The sequence below is a fragment of the Sinocyclocheilus rhinocerous genome, unplaced genomic scaffold, assembly GCF_001515625.1.
Source record: "Sinocyclocheilus rhinocerous isolate Xijiao unplaced genomic scaffold, SAMN03320098_v1.1 scaffold15, whole genome shotgun sequence".
In the NCBI taxonomy this organism is placed as follows: Eukaryota; Metazoa; Chordata; class Actinopteri; order Cypriniformes; family Cyprinidae; genus Sinocyclocheilus; species Sinocyclocheilus rhinocerous.
In genome coordinates this window covers 676,920-701,128 of record NW_015631053.1, presented here as the reverse complement: position 1 = coordinate 701,128, position 24,209 = coordinate 676,920, and the positions used below count along the sequence as shown (strand labels likewise).

The 24,209-nt window shown below is 35.1% G+C and overlaps 1 protein-coding gene across 1 annotated transcript in view; it reads right to left on the bottom strand.

Annotated features, from left to right (window-relative positions):
• Nucleotides 1-24,209, bottom strand: part of LOC107741371 (protein FAM222A) — a 28,203-nt gene continuing 3,994 nt past the window's right edge. The window contains exons 2-3 of the mRNA XM_016554077.1: nt 13,222-13,369; nt 1-728 (exon numbers count right to left, since the gene is read on the bottom strand). Of these exons, the coding sequence (XP_016409563.1) occupies nt 1-728; nt 13,222-13,327 (834 nt within the window). The 5' untranslated portion in view covers nt 13,328-13,369. The remainder of the gene's footprint in view (nt 729-13,221; nt 13,370-24,209) is intronic.

Sequence of the window (24,209 nt, the reverse complement as noted above, 5' to 3'; positions counted from 1 at the left end):
TCATGTGATGGGACACGACGCCGTACGGCCGGTGTCTGTTCCCGCTGGGAGGCGCATACGGAGCCACCGCCATTTGGAGAGGGGATAGATTGGTTCGACAGAGAAATCACCGTGCATCGCGGGGGACGTCGGGACCTTGTCTAGAATCGTTAGACTGGGAGGGTAGGATCGGTAGGAAACGTCAGGCGAGCGGTTTCCCGATCCATACATGTGCGGATAATGCGCCCAATAATAATCGGAACCAGCTACATCCGCGCTTTGAGTGGGCAGAACGGCTCCGGAATACGCCAGAGCAAAACTGGAGTCGGCGCAAGACGCGGACAAGAACGAAGGACTGGACTGGACGTTGGACGGACGGCTCATGTGATGGGACACGACGCCGTACGGCCGGTGTCTGTTCCCGCCGGGAGGCGCATACGGAGCCACCGCCATTTGGATAGGGGATAGTTTGGTTCGTTTTCCATCGGCGCTCTTTAGCACGCCTTTGGCCGCGGAGAAAGTCTTGACGATCGCCAGCAAGCCTTGGTAGGCACCAGCGTAGGGGTGCGAGTACGGGCCGAAGCCCTGGTCGCCGGTGTCCAGGCCGTTGACGGTCCTGCTGATTTGCTTGTGCTGTGGGACCCTGATGTTGGTGGGGAAGATCTGGATTGAAAGCGGGCTGTCGACTGTTCTTTGCGCGTAGGCGTCCAGTTCGGCCGCGGATGGGTAGCGCATGGAAATCAGCTCACCTGCGGACAAAGAGAAAACAGCATGAATAATTCAACGCTGTATTATTCTCAGCAAGGCCGTACCATGTCTTGAAAATTGGGGGGGTATTTTAAATAAGGTGTAAAGAAATAGAACGGTGAAAGAAAAACTGCGTCTAGTTGTAGTTGCAGCAATTAGCAAATATTTTAAAGTATGTACACATTCACTCTTAATTTTGTGCCTAATATGTAAAAAATGCCAAACATTTCATGTCTGGTAACATTCAGTTAGGAATTACATGAATCATGTAAATGAATCATGTAAATGATGCATTTTCAATTAATAATGGAGAAATTTAAAGGGAAAAGTAGAGTAATTTGCATCATTGGAAAGTATATTTTAACATTTCTGTAGTGAAACCGTTTCAGTTTCCCTTTCTCTTTCTCTTTCAACATTAAAACTGATGCTTGAGCTTTAATTCACACACTGCGTTTGTGAACAGTAAACCCCGCCTACTTTAATTTGATTGGCCATCTCAATCATTTTGACACTGACAAATAGGCAAGTAACGATTCACTCAACTCATGATGTGATACGATTCACAATACTATTTCACGATACGATTTTCTCTATTTTTTTTTTTTTTACAAAATGAGATTTAAGACATATTATAAATGAAAAGTTCTCCTTTTATTATTGCTTGGAGTAAACCCCGCCTACTTTAATTTGATTGGCCATCTCAATCATTTTGACACTGACAAATAGGCAAGTAACGATTCACTCAACTCATGATGTGATACGATTCACAATACTATTTCACGATACGATTTTCTCTATTTTTTTTTTTTTTTACAAAATGAGATTTAAGACATATTATAAATGAAATGTTCTCCTTTTATTATTGCTTGGACAAAATGCGGAACATTTCTTTGTGAGATTGAAATATGTCAAATAACAAAACTAAACTTAAATTTTAAAACAAACCCCAAATCAAATAAATAACACAAATAAAATGAATCTGTTCATATAAACAAACTAAGGCTTTGTCTGTGCTCTTTCCATTTAAAATGAGAGGCAATCACTGCATTTTAATCATGATCCAAACAAAAATGCTGCACACATGCAGCATGAGCAGTTTCTAATCTAAATTAGATTGTATAATTCTGAAATTTGAGGCAAAAACAAAACGGTCTGACTTTAGTGTTGTGAAACTATACTACATAAAACATATCTAAATGAAACAAAAACATCAGACAAGCTGAATGAGATTCACGCAGATTCACTCTCTGCCAGCAGGTGGCGCTTGTGGAACAGCAGCGCTACAGCGTTTCCTAGGTTACCACTGTAAACAAAGCAGCCCTGCGCTTACGAACACTACAAATACATTATACAGAGGCAAAATGGAAAGAAAATATCATCTAAGCTTTTCTAAATAGTCACTTCCCCTCAGAGATACATTCATATAAACTCCTATCACCAATTGATTCATTTCAACCGATTTGAATCGTCACATATTTGTATCGATTTTCAACCGGCTCGCGGTGCATTGTTACATCCCTATTGACAAGTGCTGTCAGACGCCTTGACAAACCTAAAAATCTTTTTAAAACTTTTTGTCATCCTAACAACAAACAGAGCGCTGCATAAGAGTGCAGCAGAAATATTGGGAGGACAATTTGCCAATTCCTAATTATTGGGGGGACTTGTCTACGGTGGTTACGGCCCTGATTCTCAGCGCACACAAAGCCATGTATGCTGGCATTTCACCAAGCATCAGCGGATCATGACTAGTATCCCAAAAACTCTCTGCAGAAAACAATGATGTTTCCAATTTGAAACCGTGCTGTCCGACGGAGCGCCTCGTGCCGGAGGTGTTTGGCAATAAATATGGAAGAGTGATGAATGCTGGATGAGTTAAAAATGATCAGACGTCGCACAAGAAAAATCGTCCAATAAAAATGAAGATATTGGAGCGTCTGTGTCGCTCTCCGTCTCCTTATTTCCTCGGCTGGTTGTTCATCCTCAGACATCTGCATCTCTCTAAAAACTCATTTTGTGGAGGGAGACACCTCGGGCAATGTTTGATCAGTGCATTATGAAATTAATTTGGTCTTTCTTCAGGACAAAATTGGATTACCTTGGGAAATCAAGAGGGAAAAAATAGATGAGGAGGGGGATGGAAAGGGAGCTAATTTAGTTTCAGTGGCATGAGTGAAATTCATTTCATGGCGTTTGGATGTGCAATCCACTCAAAAGGGGCTCGGATACGGGTGGAGCTACATGCAAAATTAACATTAGAAACGATGCTATACAAGCAGCAAATTGGAAACACGGCTTTATACGTGTTTGTGCATATGTGTGCTGCTCGAATGCATCTCGAATGGATCCCTGGACTATAATAAGGACAGGATTCCCATAGACAGCATCTTATCGCCACAATAAATGCAAGCCAATATCACTGGCAGCCAATTTTGAGATTTCTACATATGCAGTAGCTTTCAAATGAAAACGGGACCTAAAGCCAGAAGTGTACGGGAAAGCGGCGACGACTAACTGAGATTGGATTTAAACATCATTATTCAGGCAATTTCATGGCTGTTTAGCGTCCCGCAACACAAGGAAGCTGGAAAAAGGTGCTCCATTTCTGAGCAGTAAATCTACTGGCGGAAAATACGGCCGGAATGACACCTTTATGGAATTTCTGACATGAAAATAAAAGTGCTGAAATTAAGGCAGATTACGCCACAGTCAATCAAAATCACTCCACGGCGGACAATTGAAGGATCTCTACCAGAAAAACACAATCCAATTGGCTTCGAGTCCCAGCAGTCGTTTAGAGCGTCTCCTCAGTCACGCGATGCCAAGCTAGCGTTGTTCCCGTTCGGGATTGATTTGGGACTTCATTTCATTCCAGGCCCACAATGAGCCTCCAACTGTGAAAATGATTCAATCTACAAGATCCATCTCATAAAGGAAATAAATTGAGTGTTTAAAATGAAGGGAAGAGGAGAGGTGGAGAGGCCCGCTGAGCCCACCGGGGTCACCAAACACAATGAAGCTCCAGAAACACTCACATGGACTGGGGGAATCTGACTTCAAGAGAAAAAAAATCAATCAAAACGAGATGGTAGAAAGGAACATGTTTGAAATTTAAGGCGAAAGCGTTCAAAGTGCTTGGGTTTCAGCATTTCGAGAGTGGCCAATCTATGAAAATATTTCATATAGTTATATTTATGGTTGTATTTATAGTTATCAGTATAGTTATTTTATATTAATAGTTATGTTAGTATTTATAGTTATCGGTATAGTTATTTTATATTATTAGTTATGCTTGCATTTATAGTTATCTGTATAGTTATGGTTGTATTCATAGCAATCATTATAGTCATTTTATAGTTATATTTATGGTTGTATTTATAGTTATCAGTATAGTTATTTTATATTAATAGTTATGTTAGTATTTATAGTTATCGGTATAGTTATTTTATATTATTATGCTTGTATTTATAGTTATCTGTATAGTTATGGTTGTATTCATAGTTATCATTATAGTTATTTTATAATCATAGTTATGATTGTAGTTACAGTTATCGGTATAGTTATGATTCTATTTTTTATCAGTATAGTTATGGTTGTAGTTACAGTTATCGTTAGAGGTATGGTTGTATTCATAGTTATAGTTGTTTTATAAATGTTATATTTATTGAAATAGTTGTATTTATAGTTGTTTTTTAAATTATCGGTATAGTTATGGCTATATCTATAGTTATCGGTATATAATTATATTCATAGTTATCGTTATAGTTATGTTATATTTATAGTTATTGTTATGTTTACAAATATGGTTGGTATGGTTATGGTTGTATTTATAGTTATGTTTTTGTAGTTACAGTTATCACTACAGTTATCGTTATAGTTATTGTTATGTTTACAAATATCGGTATGGTTTTTCAAGAAAAAAAAAATCCATCAAAACGAGATGGTAGAAAGGAACACGTTTGAAATTTCGAGAGTGGCCAGTCTATGAAAATACTATGAACCAGTTGGTCTGACCAATCATCACGTATTACAGACCCATGAAATGACTTCCTTGTGTTAACGTAGCATCAAAACATGAATTTCACTCTTAGAAAACATGCAAAAATTTTACTTTTAGGTGTACAACAGCTTAATCACTAGGGCAGTATCTTCAAAGGGACATCTTTGTATGCTATTTACGCCCTAAAAGGTGCATATTACTACTCGAAACTCTTGAAAATAAAGGTCATTTATTGTCATTGATGGTTCCATGAAGAACTGTTAACATCCATGGAACTTTTCCAATGCACAAAAGGTTCTTTATAGTGGAAAAAAGGTTCTTTAGATTATGAAAATATTCTTCACATCAAGAAAATAATGGTTCTTTTAAGACCTGTTCACTGAAAGGTTCTTTGTGGAACCCAAAATGGTTTTTCTATGGCATCACTGTGTAAACAACACCCTTTTGGAACCTTTATTTTTAAGAGAGTAGAAGAACTTTTTGAGCAATTTTTATTCTTTAGTTCTTCAGAAACCATCTGTGAACAGTTCACCAGAAACCAATATGCTGAACCTTAGAGAGCCAAAAACTGTTCTTGATCAACAAGAACAACCAAAAGAATGTTTAATTCCATAGGAGAACCTTTTTAGGTTCTACAATCAATTTTTATTCATTATTATTTAGAAAAAAACATCTACATACTGGTATTTTTAGGCCCAGAAATCAAAATACAGATCTGAAGAACCAACAAAGGCAAAGAACCATAAAGCAACTCAAGAACCCTAGATATGCTAAATTGGATCTTAAACAACAATAACCTACATTGAAATATCAAGAGTTTGTATGAACAATCTCTGAACAATCATACACTCATAAAAACAATATGTACAAAATACATAAAAACAAAGGCTTCAAAATGGGGTTTTCACATGCACAGAAAAAGCCATTTTGGGTTCCACAAACATTTTCTTAAAAAGAACCATTTTTCTTTGTGAGAAAAGCATATTGATAATCCAAAGAACCTTTTGTGCAATTGAAAGATTCCATGGATGTTAAAGGTTCTTATGGAACCGTCGATGCCAATAAAGAACCTTTATTTTTTAGGGTGTATGTTAGTAATATGCAACTTTTATGGGTAAATAAGGTACAAGATCGTCACATTTTTTTCTGACAAGTGTTGGGTGGCACATTAAAAGGTTTGCACTTTTGTTTGTAAATAGCCAATCTCTGAAATCCCAATTAACTGCACACACAATCTGATACGGACTGAACTCTTAAAGTAGGCCAGAAACAAGAACAAACCGCTGCAGATGAAGAGAAGCGTGGGGTGTGTTTTGACAGACGGACTCGTTCATTACTTCACCAGAGCTGCTAAAACGGGAAAGAACTGAGAGGAACGAGACGAGCAGATGGTGGAGACCTCTGGACGCTTTCCATCTCCTCACAAACACACAAACGCTTTCAGTCACCATAAGCCGTCTAATCTGCTCCCCGTGGTCACAGTTAACGCAGTTGTGCCGGATCAGAGACCAGATCTCAGCCTTTTCTAGCGGCTTCTGTTAATCGGTGATTAACGCAGGAACGCCTGTGGCTGGGACTCCGTGACATTCACTGCACAAACCTTACCCAGAAAATGCACATGATCAATACGGATGTAATGACATTATCAATATCTTGGTATCGCGACAGCAAAACTGTCTCAATGTCATCGTGGTCACAATGATATGAAACGATAGGTCTTCCGGGCAAAAAGTGTAATTTTTTTAATATATTTAAATTCTAACATAAAAGGTGTTTAAAGTTGTGTTTTGGGGCATTATGCTTTGGCACAGTATCTGTCAAACAAACTCAAACTGAAAGCACTATATGATTAATCCCTTCATCAAGTCTGTTTTAAAGCGAAGCGCTCACTTGGTTCAGACGATCAGCTCGTGATCCGGTGTTTTCCGCGTCTCAGATCGGCTCGTTCACACTGAATGAATGCAGTGAACTCCTTTATTACACGTGCTGAGAGTTTAGCGCGTGTTTGGGAACGCAACAGACACCAGTTAGGCTTTATTTTCACGGCAGATGATTACAGCGTTTCACTAGATTTGTAGTGAGACGTGTTTTTGTAATCCTGTTTCACTGAAGCTGGAGTTTCCTTCCAAATAAAAGCTTAAAGTGCAGTTTATGAATTTCTGACAGCTAGCGGTTTAAATGCAGTCCAGATTCAAAATATCTCTTTCAAGTGTAGAAATTAGGAAAGAAGTACTGTATTGTAATTTCCCTACTGTAGTGTAAAGCACAAATAATATACCGATGAAATATTCATTTTCATTTATTTTACAGTGCAATTGTTTTACAATATATATGGCTTCTACTGTCATTGCTGTTATTATTATTATTATGTTCTAATTTGTTTAGCTTCCTAAAACACCAGTGTGAGTGTAATTTAGACTGAGACAGTATATCACAAATAAAAAGAGGGGGTTGAGTCCCCTTTAAAGTTCAGGTACAAGTCAATGCACTGACTTGTTTTCTTAGTTAAGAACATGGGTTGGAGCTCTTAATTTTTTTATTTAACTCTGAAAGTGCATTAGATAGAATAATTTAACTTTAAAATGTATAAAAGTTTCATTTTTTTCCAATCCTTTTCTTCTTTTGTCTTTATTTAAATAAATATCATATTGTGGACTTCATATCGCGATATTATCATATTGTGATATTTTGATATCGTTACATATCTAGTGATCAAGCTAAACACTAGAACAACACCGCTCTCCATCCAAAACAACAGTTCACGATGCACCCACGCCTGAGCAGCAGTCTCCAAATGCACTGACGAGTGCTGAATCTACAGTACACGACGGATGTCAAACACTCAAACTCATCCTGGAGCTTGTTCGTGGGCCGTGTGGGTTTGAGTGATGAACATCAGCAGCTCTTCACAGCTCCACTTCAGTCTGAGTGACCCTACAGGTCTGATGGGCGAGATGATGGGAGTCATAGTTTTGTGAAGATTAAAAACGGCATTGCACGCTTAGAATAAATAAAAGGTTATCATTTATTTCTGTTGATACAAATATAGTTATCGTTTTTGTTATAGTTACCGATTTATTATCAGTACACTTATCGTTATGGTTTTAATTATAGTTATGGTTGAATTTATAGTTATCGGTATAGTTATGGTTATATTTATAGCTATGGTTGATTTTATAGTTATCAGTATAGTTATGGTTGTATTCATATTAATCATTATAGTAATTTTATAGTTATATTTATAGTTATCAGTATAGTTATTTTTTTATTAATAGTTATGTTAGTATTTATAGTTATCGTTATAGTCATTTTATATTATTAGTTATGCTTGTATTTATAGATATCTGTATAGTTATAGTTGTATTCATAGTTATCATTATAGTTATTTTATACTCATAGTTATGGTTGTAGTTATAGTTATCGGTATAGTTATTTTATATTAATAGTTATGTTAGTATTTATAGTTATCGGTATAGTTATTTTATATTATTAGTTATGCTTGTATTTATAGATATCTGTATAGTTATAGTTGTATTCATAGTTATCATTATAGTTATTTTATACTCATAGTTATGGTTGTAGTTATAGTTATCGGTATAGTTATGATTCTATTTTTATCAGTATAGTTATGGTTGTAGTTACAGTTATCGTTAGAGATATGGTTGTATTCATAGTTATAGTTGTTATATAGATGTTATATTTATTGAAATAGTTGTATTTATAGTTGTTTTTTAAATTATCGGTATAGTTATAGCTATGTCTATAGTTATCGGTATATAATTATATATATAATTATATTATCTTTATAGTTATGTTATATAATCATTGTTATGTTTACAAATATCGGTATAGTTATGGTTGTATTTATAGTTATGTTTGTAGTTACAGTTATCACTACAGTTATTGTTATAGTTGTCATAGTTATTATAGTTGTGATTGTATTTATAGATATTGTCACAGTTATAGGTATCGTTATAGATATAGTTGTATTCATAGATATCATTATAGTTAGTTATGTTTATAGTTGTATTTATGGTTATGGCTATGTTTATAATTATCGGTATAGTCATGGTTATATTTATAGTTATTGTATATAGTTGCATTCATAGCTATCATTATAGTTATATTATATTTATAGTTATTGTTATGTTTACAAGTATCGGTATGGTTATGCTGCATTTTTAGTAATGATTGTAGTTGCAGTTATTGTTATAGTTATGGTTGTATTCATAGATATCATAGTTATTATGGTTGTGGTTGTATTTATAGTTATTGTTATGTTTACAAATATCGGTATAGTTATGGTTGTATTTATAGTTATGTTTGTAGTTACAGTTATTGTTATAATTGTCATAGTTATTATAGTTGTGGTTGTATTTATAGATATTGTCATAGTTATAGGTATTGTTATAGATATGGTTGTACTTACAGTTATCATTATAGTTATGATTGTATTTACAGATATCGTTATACTTATTGTATAGATATTGTTATTATTGTAATTATAATTATAATTATGATTATAGTTACAGTTATCATTAGTTATTACTGTATTTATAGATATTGTTACAGTTTTAACTTTTTCAGTACACTAGAACGTTCTAATGATAAACAGCTTGATCAGAACCATCATGACTTTCTAGGGAGCATTACTGACGATTAGCAGTGGCACAAACATACTGTAACCTTAATCTTCAGCAACAGCTACTCGACATGTAACTGCTGTAGTGATTACTGAGGAAAAAGCAGTTTTGATGAAAGGTTCTGATGATCTGATCTGTGTAATCACATCAGCAACATCAGGCGAGCGCTGAAGAGCTGAACCTGAGGATCATCTGTGTGGGAGGATAACATGTTCTTCAAAACAATTACATCAGAGAGAAACAGCAGAACTAAAACACAAAGGCAAAGAACAGATATAAGGAACATAAGGAATAGTTCAGCTTATGAAGGGTCATGGTCACTATGAATAGGATCTACGTAAACAATTCTGGATTCTTCACAAAAATAGCATACGGGTTTAAAATGACAAAGCTATATTCAGTACCGCTGCTCTGGGGCTAGAAACATGCTAGAAACATGCTAGCAACATGCTAGTAACTGGCTAATCATGCTAGCAACATGCTAGTTACTTGCTAATAATGCTAGCAACATGCTAATCATGCTATAAAAATGCTAGCGACATGCTAGTAACTTGTTAATCATGCTAGCAACATGCTAGTTACTTGCTAATAATGCTAGCAACATTCTAGTAACATGCTAATCATGCTATAAAAATGCTAAAATCATGCTAGTTACTTGTTAATCATGCTAGCACCATGCTAATCATGCTAACAAAATGCTAAACCATGCTAGCAACTGCTAGTAACTTTGCTAATCATGCTAGCAACATGCTAGTTACTTGCTAATCATGCCAGCAAAATGCTAGTAACATGCTAGTTACTTGTTAATCATGCTAGCAACATGCTAACCATGCTTGCAACATGCTAGTAACTTTGCTAATCATGCTAGCAACATGCTAGTTACGTGCTAATCATGCCAGCAAAATGCTAGTAACAGGCCAATCATGTTAAAACATGCTAATCATGCTAGAAACATGTAATCAACATCTATCTAATCTATCTAAATTTTCAAATTTCAGGCTTTTACAACTGCTTTAAACTTTCAGGCTAGGCTTTCTCAAGCCAACCTAAAGTTTGTCTTGACAAACTTTTTTTTATCTAGTTACAATTAATGGCTAAATTAATGTTTGGAAATGTAAACTGATATTTCCTACCGACACACTACAGCAAAAGATGGAAATAACTGACTTAAAACCCTTTTTAGCTGCTGAGAATACTAGTGTTTGAATCATTTTGGCCTCCATTGCATGCATGCATTTCCAACAGAACAGATTCAACTGTTTTAAACCTCCAGAGATCAAACGAGAGGCAGATGATGATGATGAGGGTCACGGGCCCGAAGCGTGAGCGATGTTCCCCTCCAGCGGCGCCACGGGCTACATGCGGCCCTTCTGTTCCGGCGTTTAGCAGACAAGCGCTGCTCTCGCTGCAGATGAATATTTCATACAACAGACAATGAGGTCTGAACTGCACTAGAAGAGCGGCTTACAAACTCCACAATTCCACAAAAAACCATCATAATATCAAACAAATCTAGCTTCACATGTGGATTCATGTCGTTTCCACAGATCTCAGGACATCGTCGCCTCAAGCAGTCGCTCAGTAGTGTTTTTCCACATTAAACACTGTTCAGCAGTTCAACAAAACAAAAGCACATTTATGAACGAATAAATAGAACAAAATTAAATTAAAACAGATGAGTCTAATAAACCCTCAGCTCATTAATGAGGACTGAGACTTAAATAAATATAAATGTGTAAAGCATACAATAAATGGTTAAATGCCTAAATAAGTGTATAAATAATTCTTGAAAAATAAATGCATAAATCCTCATATGAAAGCGTAGATACTTAAATGCTCAAATTAAAGCTTTGAATAAATGCATTAAATAATAAATACAAATAAATAAATAACACAAATGAAAAAAATGTAATGCCTATATTAATGCATAAATAAAGGCTCAAATACATAAATGCATCAATGCATAAATAAATGCATTAATGCATAAATAAATAAATGCAAAAATAAATAAATAACAATTATGAAAAAAATGTAATGCCTATATTAATGCATAAATAAAGGCTCAAATACATAAATGCATTAATGCATAAATAAATGCAAAAATAAATAAATAAATCCATAAATAAACAAATGCACAGTAATCTACATCTACATGTCATTAACCATTACCCAAGAATATTCCGTTAACATTTTGACATTTTAGCCTTTTGAGTCTAAGAGCCGAATGGAAAAGTGGAAAAAGTGAAACTGCACTGAATTTAGATTATAAAGATTTTATCAGTATAATTTCATCTTTCGTAAACTCCTTTATTAACTACTTTCTAAAATGTTATAAAAAAAAATTAAAAAAAATCAGTCCCATTCTCAAAGTGACACATATACAGATCAGTGCTGGGAGGTATGACCAAAAAATTATATCACGGTATTTTTCAAAATGATCCCGGTTTCACGGTACTGTCATGATGAGTGAATACTGTAGAAAAATTCCACACTAAATACACTAAACACTAAATGCATGTTAACCAGGAGTCACTCTCACTTTACTCTTTAAATCCTGATTTATAATCACAACATCGTCTTTTAAAATCAACATGCATCTACACTAAAGAGCGGCTATAAATATAAATATATGAATGAATATCCGAGTACATTTGAGTCTGGATCTGCCCTTGGACGGAAGCGACATGAACCTGATCAATGCGCTCGCAGATTCAATTAAACCGCTGCGATGGACGTGTTTGATGAGGGCCGTATGGAGCTCCTGCAGATGATAGGAAGCGTGCCTCTCAAGGTGAACGTCTTATCTGAAGTCTGAACGCTGACAGACGAGTTTCCAGCAGCTCTTCTCCAGCAAACAGCCGCATGGAAGTAGGACAGAGAGTTTAAGAAGAGCCAAATGAAAACGCATACACCTCTCTTGCTCTCCTAATGGATGAAAATCCATCTGCTGGATGGAGATCTATGAGCCGCTCGATGAGGTTAAGCCATGAAAATCAAAGGTTACCCTGAAAATTCAATTTACCAGGCTGTTCTTTCTTCCACCTCCAATGAAGCACTTTAATCTCACTCGCTTTCTGCCCTTTTATGCATTTGGTTTTCTTTCAAGTTTATTTCCTTTTATCTTTCTTTAGCTTACTTTTCCCATCTCTTGCTCTGCCGCATTTGCTCTTTTTCCTTTCTCACCACAAAACTATGCCACATCTGAAACTCTCAGACGAACATAATAATACTCATTGTGTTGAAAAAAGGCTTATTTTTAAATAATTAATAATTTTTTTTTCATAAAAAATGAAGTACATTAAAAAATAAAATAAATAAAAATAAGTAAATAAGTGTTAAGATGGGGCTTATTTTTATATATATAAGTAATATATTTAATGTATAAATAAAAAATAAATCTAAAATATAAATAAAAATTTTAAAAACTTAAAATATTTAAAATATATTAAAATAAAAGTAAGTAAAAAAATAAATGAATAAAAAAAAAACAGAAACTCAGCCCTCACAGGAAACTTTGTGCATTTTTAGATTTTTAGTAAAAAAAAAAAAAAGAAATAGAAAAAAATATATTAGAAATAAAATAAAAATAGTAAAAAACTTAAAAAAGGTAATAAAAAGACAGGGCTTGTTTTTAAATAAATTAATACATGAATAAATAAATGTATAATTAAAATGAAAAATAAGTAAATAAAAACGTAAATAAGTGTGTAAGTAAATAAATAGAGCACAGAAATAATAAGTAAATAAAAATAAATGCAAAATAAGCAAATAAAAAAATTAAATAAATGTATCCATTTATCCAAAACTTAACCATCTCAAAAAGCTACATCTAACCAGCCGTGCCAGACTTACTCCTGTGATTGAGCGGCACGTCCAGGATCTTCGCAGCACACGTGAGGTGTTGGTGTTGGTGTTGGTGTTGGGCCGGTTGGTTCTGTCTCTGCAGACACGCCAGCATGGTGCAGTTTGAGCTCTACGGGTCGCTGAAGCCTTCAGGGATCTGCAACAAGAAACAAACCCGTTCAGAGGAGTCCATCAGACGCTGAATCACAGGCGGAGGCCTTTCTGAACCGGACGCAACGGCAGACAGAAGCTGCACCTCTGCGTCCACGGGACGGATGCGTTTGGAGCACATGACAGCATTAATCAATCTCTCAGCGGCTCATCGATCTCACCGCCGATCTCTGCTGCTCTCAGAATGAATAAACACACACACACACACACACACACACACATCACCTGTCCGACTCGTTCACAAACGCAGAATAAAAAGAAAAAAAAAGTGATCAAAAGTGACAGTAAAGACATCTCAGCTTCTTTAAATTTAATAAGTATCAGTTGTATATAGGGGTGTAACAGTACACAAACATGACGGTTCGGTACGCACCTCATTTTTGACGTCACGGTTCGATATGGTTTCAGTACAGCAGGAGGAAAAAAAACTAAACATAAATTGCTTTTTTGTTTAGAAATTAAACAATGGTTTACTGAACTAATTGCTCATTCTTTAAAAAAAATGCAATTACAATTTACATTTTCTTAGGTTTAAAAATCTACCTCAGATTTTACATTTCTATAAAGTTACAATTAACAACAGAGCCCAAACTTAAATTCAATTACTATTTATTTTTAACTATAATAATCAACACTCAAATTAAAAAATGCAAACATGTAAATTGTTTTTAAATTAGCTTCTAAATTATACATTTTCTATTTGTTGTTGTTGTTGTTTCATAAAATTTTTATTTAAACATATAGCCTACATAAAGTTACAATTAACAACAGAGCCCAAACTTAAATTCAATTACTATTTATTTTTAACTATAATAATCAACACTCAAATTAAAAAATGCAAACATGTAAATTGTTTTTAAATTAGCTTCTAAATTATACATTTTCTATTTGTTGTTGTTGTTTCATAAAATATTTATTTAAACATATAGCCTACATTAAATAAAGACATCACTAACAGGTAAAGTAAATCTAATGAAGTACAGTCTAATATATTTAGCAAGAAAATGCTCTTCACTAGACTTAGTTTCTCTAGCAAATAACGAGCTGTGGACACTGATGATTTGCCTGAGGTGAAATGCTACGTGACATTTTGTTTACAAATTGTTTTAATGACGGTTGAAACACTGATTGAGCGATTACACGAGGGGTGAGATGTTCATTCATGTTTATTTCACATTAAAACTAGTAATAAAGAGGATTCGCGCTGCTGTTAGAACTGAGGCTTCTATACAGCGATCTGTCGTGGGAAAATTTCGGAAACGAATGTGTGTAACGTTACACCCCTAGTTGTATACAAAGTGACCCACATTTGGTTTTTGACCACTGAAAATGGCTACAATTTAACAATTTTACTCTTGTAGCCATATTTAGATCCCAATATCCCTGGAAATGAACAATGAATGAAACTGCACATGGAGCCGCATTGGGATCCTCATATCTTAAGGAATGAACCTCATGGGACCTTAAAAATAAAGAGATCAGAAGAAAAGTTTACTAAGAACCAGAATTTAAAACCATACTGAGGTGTCATTAATACTTTTTGAGTTACAGACATGCAAACTTTGGGAAAAAGGTACATCTCTAGTTTCAACTAGGGTTGCAAAAAGGTGGCAAATTTCCAGTAAATTTTGGAAACTTACCAGGATTTTTTTTGAAATATTCCAGGAATTTTTGGAAAGTTTCCGGAAATTTTCCAGAAATGTTCCACCCCTTTCCAACCCTAGTTTCAACATTATTTGTTATTCAGACATTCCTCTTTAAATACAATAAAAATCAGATGAATGCAAAGTGACCCACATTTGGTTTTTGACCACTGAAAATGGCTACAATTGAACAATTTTACTCTTGGAGCCATATTTAGATCCCAATATCCCTGGAAATCAACCACACAGGACCTTAAAAATGGTGATACCAAATGAAAAGTTTGTTAACAACCAAAATCTTAAAGAATATTAAGATATCTTTAATACTTCTTAAGTTACAGGCATGCAAACTTTGGGGGAAGTGTTTTTCCCCATTTTTGAATGGTCACCATTGGCACATAATGCAACACAGATTGCTAAAGTCAACAGATTTGACTAACAGAGCTACCAATCTCTGTGTGAAAATAACATTGTGATGCTGCCATCTTTCTGAACTCATTTTGACCCTCCTGTAATTTGGCTCCGAATCTCAGGTGAAAATTGCCATTTTGACCCTCCTCTACAAAATAGTGGATTACTCAGTAAACATACATCCATATTTTGGCTTTCATCACTATTTATGTTAGTCTTTCTCCATTAAAAATTGGAGACACGAATGACCCAGTGTTACATTGTGAATGTTGTCAAAGCAACAAGGCCTAGAGTATGTTACTGCTTTTGTTACATAATAACAACATTAAAGGGTACATCACTATTTAATGAATGTTATAATCAATGGAGCACTGGACTGACCAATCAGAAGACGGGAAAACAGCTGAAATATCTGAAATCTGTCACATAAAAGCCTGTCTGTGAGCTTAAGATGATGGAAATCCCCCGGAGCTCATGAGTGCAGGTTGTTCGTCTCCATTTGTTTGCTGTGTTTTGCAGTCATCTGTGATTTATCTCCTGTCTGTTTATTGCTCTGTTTTCTGCCGTGGGTCCAGAGGGCAGCAAACTAAGTGAGTTGCTAACCGGAGAAAGTATCTGTATGAATCCCGTTACCTCACAGAAGCCTGGCTTCAGAAATGCAGCGACCCGACAGCGATTTCACAACAAGGCCTCCATTATAGCACATTTATCAAAAGAAGATGTGGGTTTGAGAGATGAGGGAAAAACAGGATCTCCTGGGAAAAGCCGGTGTAGTTTTATCAGCAGAGATGAGCATAAAAGCAGCTTCCATTACGGCGAGCAGCTCAAGGCTACAAACACATTAAAGACACTCACCGAGAGTAAAGCCAAACTCTGAATATAACAGACTGAGGAGACGACTTATGAGGGACTTTCAGTCTGGAGTGCGGATCGAGACGCCGCTGGAGCAGAACAGGGTTAAAGATGAAATACACTCATCATTTATTCACCCTCATGTGCTTCTGAACCTGTAGGACTGCAAAAACACACATGCAAAAAGAGGTTTGCATTGAATGATATTTTTGTCTGTTCCGTTATGTGACTTCAAAAGATTCGGAAAAAGGTGCAAAACGTCATAATTAATACTATAAAATCTAATAATACTAATTAATACTATGAAATGAATGGGTTAAATCAATTTTAATAATCAAATCACGTCTAATCAATTGAGATCATAAAACTTTTTATCAATATTTTTAGAAATCTTTAATCTTTTAAAATGTAAAACAAATAAAAATACAACAGAACATCATGATTTTTGTATTTTATTTTATTTTTGTCTAATAAAGTGCTGCACAACAGTGTTTTAATATTAATAGTACAATGTTTACTATAAATAGTAATATTTTTAGTCATAATTTCTTCAAGTTAAACCAAACTTTTATTTTGGTGGTTTGCAATGAAGCCATCTGAGTTTCTGTGTTTCAAAGTTTCTGTATCTGATCTGAAAATTTATTAAATTTCTTTCATTCAAAAGTGACATTAAAGACATTTATAATGTTACAAAGGATTTCGGTTTCTAATAAATGCTGTTCTTTTGAACTTTCTATTCATCTGTGAATCCTGAAAAATAAAATGCATAACAGATTCCACAAAAATAACGGTTTTCAACATTGATAATAATCAGAAATGTTTCGTGAGCAGCAAATCAGCATATTAGAATGATTTCTGAAGATCATGTGACACTGAAGACTGGAGTAATGATGCTGAAAATACAGCTTTGATCACAGGAATAAATTACACTTTAACAGATATTCACATAGAAAACATATTTCACATCATAAAAATATTTCACTATTTTGACTGTATTTTCTGCTCTAGTGAGCAGAAGAGACATTCATATTTTTAAATGGTCCAAACCCAGAACAGAAACACTGAAGACATAAGGGTTGAGGGGTTAGTAAATGATCAGCAGTGGTTGCTAATTGCACTGAAGCGTCTCTCTGTTGATCTCGTCGTCTTTGAGCGTCAAACTCAGAATGGTAAGAACGGTAAATCTTTGCCACTTTGCAGCTGTGCATCTATTCTGGTATCTGAACTCATCTCAGGCCTGAGAGCGTCTAATTTATTCGCTTTAAACAAACAGGGAACATTAATAGCCAGCCAAAATTACCGCAAGGGAAATTCCCTCACCGCGACAGCCCTAGCCAGCCTGTACATTATATACTGCAGTTGTAAGTGTAGACAACAGGGTTTATACAGCCATCGTTTGAGATTATTGTATACAAAGTAATCGGCTAACTAATTAACTGACTACATATGACATGTAGATGTACTGTATACACCCATACACACACATTCATATAACATACATCCAAACACCTATAATATAGCCTATAATACAATTTATTTGTTTGACAGAAACTTTCCTTAATAAATCTTTATCTGACCAAAATACTCTGTCAAAAGATTTGTGAGTGACTTAGAGCACAGTTCAATAATCTCTATTTGCTTTTTGCAAAATATTGTTTGTTTTGATGCCTTTTGCAAAACATTGCATTGTTTCATGCTTTTCATCTTGAGAAAGATCTTTCTTCCTCACCATATATCTGATTAACACAAAAGTATTATAATGAAACCACATAAATGCGTAGGACACTCTGAACTCAAACTGAATGTGTGGAACCAATGTCCATAATTCAATTGAGTAAATCCAACAAATCTTTTTTTTCAGTGTACACACACATATACATATGCATTTATTTGATCAAAAATGCAGTAAAGATTGTGAAATATTATTACGATGTAAAACAGCTGTTTTCTATGTGAATATCTGTTAAACTGTAATTTATTTCTGTGATGCGCAGCTGAATTTTCAGCATCATTACTCCAGTCTTCAGTGTCACATGATCTTCAGAAATCATTCTAATATGCTGATTTGCTGCTCAAGAAACATTTCTGATTATTATCAATGTTGAAAACAGTTGTGCTGCGCAATATTTTTGTGGAAACCGTGATACATTGTATTTTTCAGGATTCACAGATGAATAGAAAGTTCAAAAGAACAGCATTTATTTGAAATAGAAATCTTTTGTTATACATTATTTGTTTGTTTTGTTATACATTATAAATGTTTTTACTGACACTTTTGATCAATTTAACGCACCCTTGATGAATAAAAGTATTTAAAAATTTTCAACAATATTGTACACAAAGCATCTAAATAAACGCTTCAGTTTCTCCATTGAGAAAGCAGTCAGTACGTTTTGCAGCAAACAAAAAAGTGAGTAAAACTTGTTAATCAATCAACAAACATGACCATCAGCCGATTTTGTTCAGACTGACTCCACATCACTAGAAAACTCAAACTACACGCCATTTCACTGGACTGTGGAATATAATCAAAACAGACTTGATTTTGATTATAAAACAGCCAAATATCACACATCAAGTAATCATCTGGACTGGTATTGTCATATCTGAGGGCCGTATCCATCTCAAATCAACTCTATTGACATCCTATAGGTCAGGGGCCAGTTGTGCAAAAAGTGTAATCTGGATCAGAATGATCTGGATTTGGAAATCTCATGTTTTGCTATCCAGGATCAGGTAAACCATCTTACTTTTGTGCTGGTTTATCAAAGCAAAATTGGATTGGATCTCCCTGATCCAGATACACACTTTTTCAGATTTCCAAAAGGGACATGCTGATGGAGAAAAATGCCAATGTTTTGCATTGCATTTACACAAATAACTACTTCTGACTGGTCCATCTCCGATGATTGTGCCAATGCAGTTTACAATCAGTGATTTAAAAAAAACAACTTTAAATTAAATATAATATTTTTGTTTGATATTGACAGCTGTTTGGGGATTTGGAGATATATTACATGTTAAAATGTTGTATTTTTTGGACCAGTTTTTAAGTTTTATTACATTTTTGTTCCTGAAATCCACCCTTCTGCTGGGATCAGAATAATCCAGTTTTTTTCCCAATCTTACTAAAACGTTTTGAACAACACAAACTGAAGATTTAATCCAGATCAAAACCAAGATTGGATTTTGTGATCTAATCCGAATTCAGAATGCTTTTTTCTTTTGAACAACTAGGGTTGCAAAAAGGTGGAAAACTTCCAGCAAATTTCATAAACATTCCAGAAATTTTGGAAAATTTCCAGGATTTTTTGGAATATTCCAGGGATTTTTGGAAAGTTTCTGGAAACTCACCGGAAATTTTCCACCCCTTTGCAACCCTATGAACAACCCATTTTCAAGATTTGATTCAATCCGATGGCCAAAATCCGATCAGATTACTTTTGAACAACTGGCCTCTGGCTCTCAGGTTAAGACTGGAAAGTGAATTTCGAAGCTGGATTTTTCCCAATCGTCTCCTGTAGGTTGAGTGACCGAAGCTGGAGATCAGGAGCACATCAAAGCCATGTTCAGCCCGTTTCAAAGCCCCGGCGGCGCTGAACAGAGACGGGATCCTATCAGAATAATGAGCAGATAACGCTGGGAGAGAGAGACTTTGACACGCTACATCGCCCGATTCATCCCTAAAGCTCCTCATGCATTTTTAATGGAATCTATTACTCCAGGATTAGCCGATAAGAGACGGTCCCGTTTAAATTTCCTAACGCTTAGCATAATTGGTATCAGAGCGCAGGAGAGAAGACAAAGATGTTTCTTTTGAGGCGAGCTGCTAAATAACCTCTGAAACCGTTCAAGCACAGCTCACAAAAGCCTCCGATAGGAAACATGCGCTCATTTACATTCCAGCATTTACAAGAGATCCGAGCTGCTCTTTATGATCACAATCACATGTATATGTTCCTGTGGAGCTCTGACAGATTATACAGCGACTGCAGCAAACACACCACAGTTATACATCAACTCTCAGAACTAGTCAAGCCACCTTTATTTCTATAGCGCTTTTAACAATACAGATCGTGTCAAAGCAGCTTTAGGAAAATAGTGTGTCAATAATGCAGAAGGACAATAGTACTGCTATTACTGACTACACAATGACAACTCTAGTTAGTAATGTGATTTATTAGGATTAGGGGTGTGCGATATTGACAAAAAAATAATATCTCAATATTTTCTGGGATTTTATCGATGACTATAATCAGATGATATTTTGCTGAGTGTGTTATTGTGCTGATATCTTAAGGACTATACCGGACAGCTGACTCCTAAAGTGTTTAATATTCTTCATATTCTGTGTACTGGTCAGTTCACACTGATGGAAATTAATCTTTTCCAATAAGTTTACACATGTTTAGATACGTTTACTAACTGTTTAATGCAGGACATGAATGCATTTAACCTGCAGTTACACATGCATAAATAATGTCTTGATATATTAATCATAAAACGTTGAATAGATACATTGAATGTGAAATTAAAACCGCCAGTAGGTGGCAGCAAGTCACTGTTAATAAGTGATTCATTGTGATTGAACCGAATCATTTAAACAGTTGATTCATTCAGGATGTTGCTCACAGCGTCCAAAAACAGCATTGTGGCTGTTTTTGGAATAATTTTTGTTGTCGAAATAGAGCAAAAACAGGAAATATAGTGTCTAAAGTCTCTTAATTTACTTCTTATTGATTTTTTTTACAACAGTTCAATAAACATCACATTTGTAATCATGGTATTTTTTGGAGAAAAAACGATTAACTATATGAAGTGGTATAAATATATATTTTTTCTGCCCCCATGTCTTGAATTTGTGATTATTCTAAATGTATTTTAATAGACTGAGTCATGCAGTGAAAGAACGCACTATAAATGCGCACGCGCACTAGTCTAGACTTCATCACTAATGTATGCGTGCGCTCTGTAGGAATGTTTTGTTTGGTTTTTGCAAAATACTCAATAATGTCAAATTGCACAAATCGTTAAAACAACAATTACAATATTATCGCACACCCCTAATTAGAATAGACATTTTAGATAACGGACTACTTTTTCCAATGACTATCACTACTTTTTTCATTGATTATCACTACTTTTGACCTAACTAGTTTACCACATAGTTTTGAATACGATTACTAGGAGCCTATGATTTCAGCGATATTTAAAATATTGAAGCAAAGCTCTTCACTGCAACCCGCCAAAATAAAAGTTCAGGTCAACTTGAAGAAATTATGACGGAAATATTACTATTGTACAAAAGAATGTACTTCACAAAGTAATAATAATTCTAGAATTTTATTTTAAACTTTATTTTATGGAAAAATCCCAAATTTACTTCAATGTTTAAATTAACAATAAATCTGTTATGCAGCACTTTGTTTGCCAAAAAATAAATGGAACGTTTTAATTTTCATTTAATTACATTAAAAAAAATTAGTTTTATGCCTTCATTTGATTACTGCTTTTTTATTATTATAAATTTGTATTAAATCAGAAAAATTAAAACAGACAGCAAAGAATTTCTGGAAAAAAAATATTTCATAGGGCCCTATTATTGTAAAAGACTAATAAATTAATTTGCTTCAGTTTTATAAATTCAATTGCTTAGACATGCTTTTTGATCAGTAAAATGTAATTAAACCATCAAAATTTGGTTAAAATAAAACTGAATTCTGAGAACAGATAAAAAGGGTTTCATAGGGCACTTTTTTATGGTTGTCAAATTATTTACACATTTAACCATTAATTCCAGAAAAATGAAAATGGAAAAAAAGAAAAGAACCAGAATTTAGGAAAAAATAAAACTGATTTCATAGGGCCCTAGATTATTTTGTACCATATTGATATCAAAATACAAAAAACAAACAAATAAATAAACAAAAAAAAATATTCCATTCTTTGCTCTAAACAACATTTTATTTACACTTATTTAGATTTTATTTAGCGAATTAAACATTATATTACATCAGGTTTTCACTAACTGGGCTTTGTGAAGGAAATGCAGGAGGTTTTTGAGTTGATAAAAGCTAAATTAGATCATAAAACTGTAAAATTAAAATAAAATCAAAACAAAACAAAACATTTGAACAATGAATAAATAAAGATTTTATTTGTTTACCTACATATTAACGCGACCATTAACTGATAACAGAGAGCTGTGAACATGCAAATGTGTTGATAAATTACTGAAATATCAGCTTAAAATCTCAGGGTGAGTAATATAATAATAATAATAAGTTTAAAGGGGTTTGGCTGACGAAAACAGTTTGGGAAGCTGCATGTATGAACGGGAACTAGCAGTTCAGAAAGCCCACATCTCATGTAATGAACGGCTGTGCCGGATGTGTTCGTCTATCAGAGCTGCACACTCGGTCTGAAAAGCGTCTCTGTGGTCTCAGTGAGTGTGGTTTCTCCCGCGGGGCAATTCATTATGCTGTTAATGGTCACTGAATCCTTCAAGTCATTAAAAATTTTAATAAAAACACGAGAAAATGGACTTTAGTCTGCGAGCGCTAATCCTGAATGACCTCCACCTGCGTCCCGCGACTCAACACGCAGAGATAAAGCTGCTGCGCTTCAGAAATCACACTAAATGACCTGCTGGTTTGTTTGGTTCACGGGGGGAGAGGCAGAAATCACTTAGCAAGCTTTAATAACTGCCCCTCCGGCTCTAATACCCCCGTCCCCCTTCATCTTTATCCTATAAAAATAAAACGAGCAATTAGGCCGATTTCAGAGGACGGCAGCCTGCCTATAATTACACACCGCATCCTCGGCAGATAAAAGGTGATTAGTGTGGATGCAGAGAGAAAGTTGCTTAGCAACCAGAAGATTGACATCATGCCTGTAAGTGGAGCCGCTGTCAAAACAGCAGAACTTCAGCCGAGCAACACAGCAATTACTATAAGGGCTCACCCAGACTGCATTTATTTAATCAAAAATACAGTAAAAAGTGTTAAATATTTTTATGATGTGTAATAACTGTGTTCTATGTGAATTAGGGCTGGGGTGATTCGCTAATCTGCTAATTCAATACGATTTGTGCTGATTCAATATATATTGTGATAATTAAATTGGCTTGAAAAAGCCAACTTACTGAAATCCTATTTAAAGGGGTGGTTCACTGGTTTTTTTCTAGGCTTGATTGTGTTTATGGGGTGCAGTCTAACATGTGTTAATTCTTAGTTTTTAAAAATTCTGTGTTCAGGATTTTTTGGGCGGGGCTAAAAAGGGGGTTCGATGCGCCCCGGCAGCCCCCGAGCCATGGCCCCTCCCCTAACACTATAACTAGAGCACATTCGCATCAGTTCACCCGCTCAATCGCGAGTTGTCAGCACCGTTAGTAACACACAGCCTACACACACACAGCTAGCTAGCTACGCCTTTGTCACTGAAATGCGTATTTCTTGGTTGCGATGACATACAAAACAGCTTGGTGTCCTTATTTAAATTTCCTAATAATGATTATATTAAAAAGAGTTGGATTAATTTTGTGAAGAGCCACCTTGATGGAGAGCTGAGGATCACCACCAAAACCCGCCTCTGCAGTGATCATTTTACACCGGATAAATTTATAAACTTTCATCGGAGACAACTGGGATTCACTGATAATCCGCTGTTACTGGTAAATGGGGCCGAACCGACTATTTCCCGCCTCGGCCTTCATCCTCCCGTCCGGACACTGTGGTGTGTTTTCTGTGGTGTGACGAACTCAGAACACATATTTAATATTGCCTTTACATAATTTATAAACTTTGATTAATAATATTGGTCCCACTTTATAGTAAGTGGCCCTAATACCTGTGTACTTACATAGTAACTAGATGTGTACGTAACGTGTCACCACAGTGCAAGTACACATTGGTACATAGT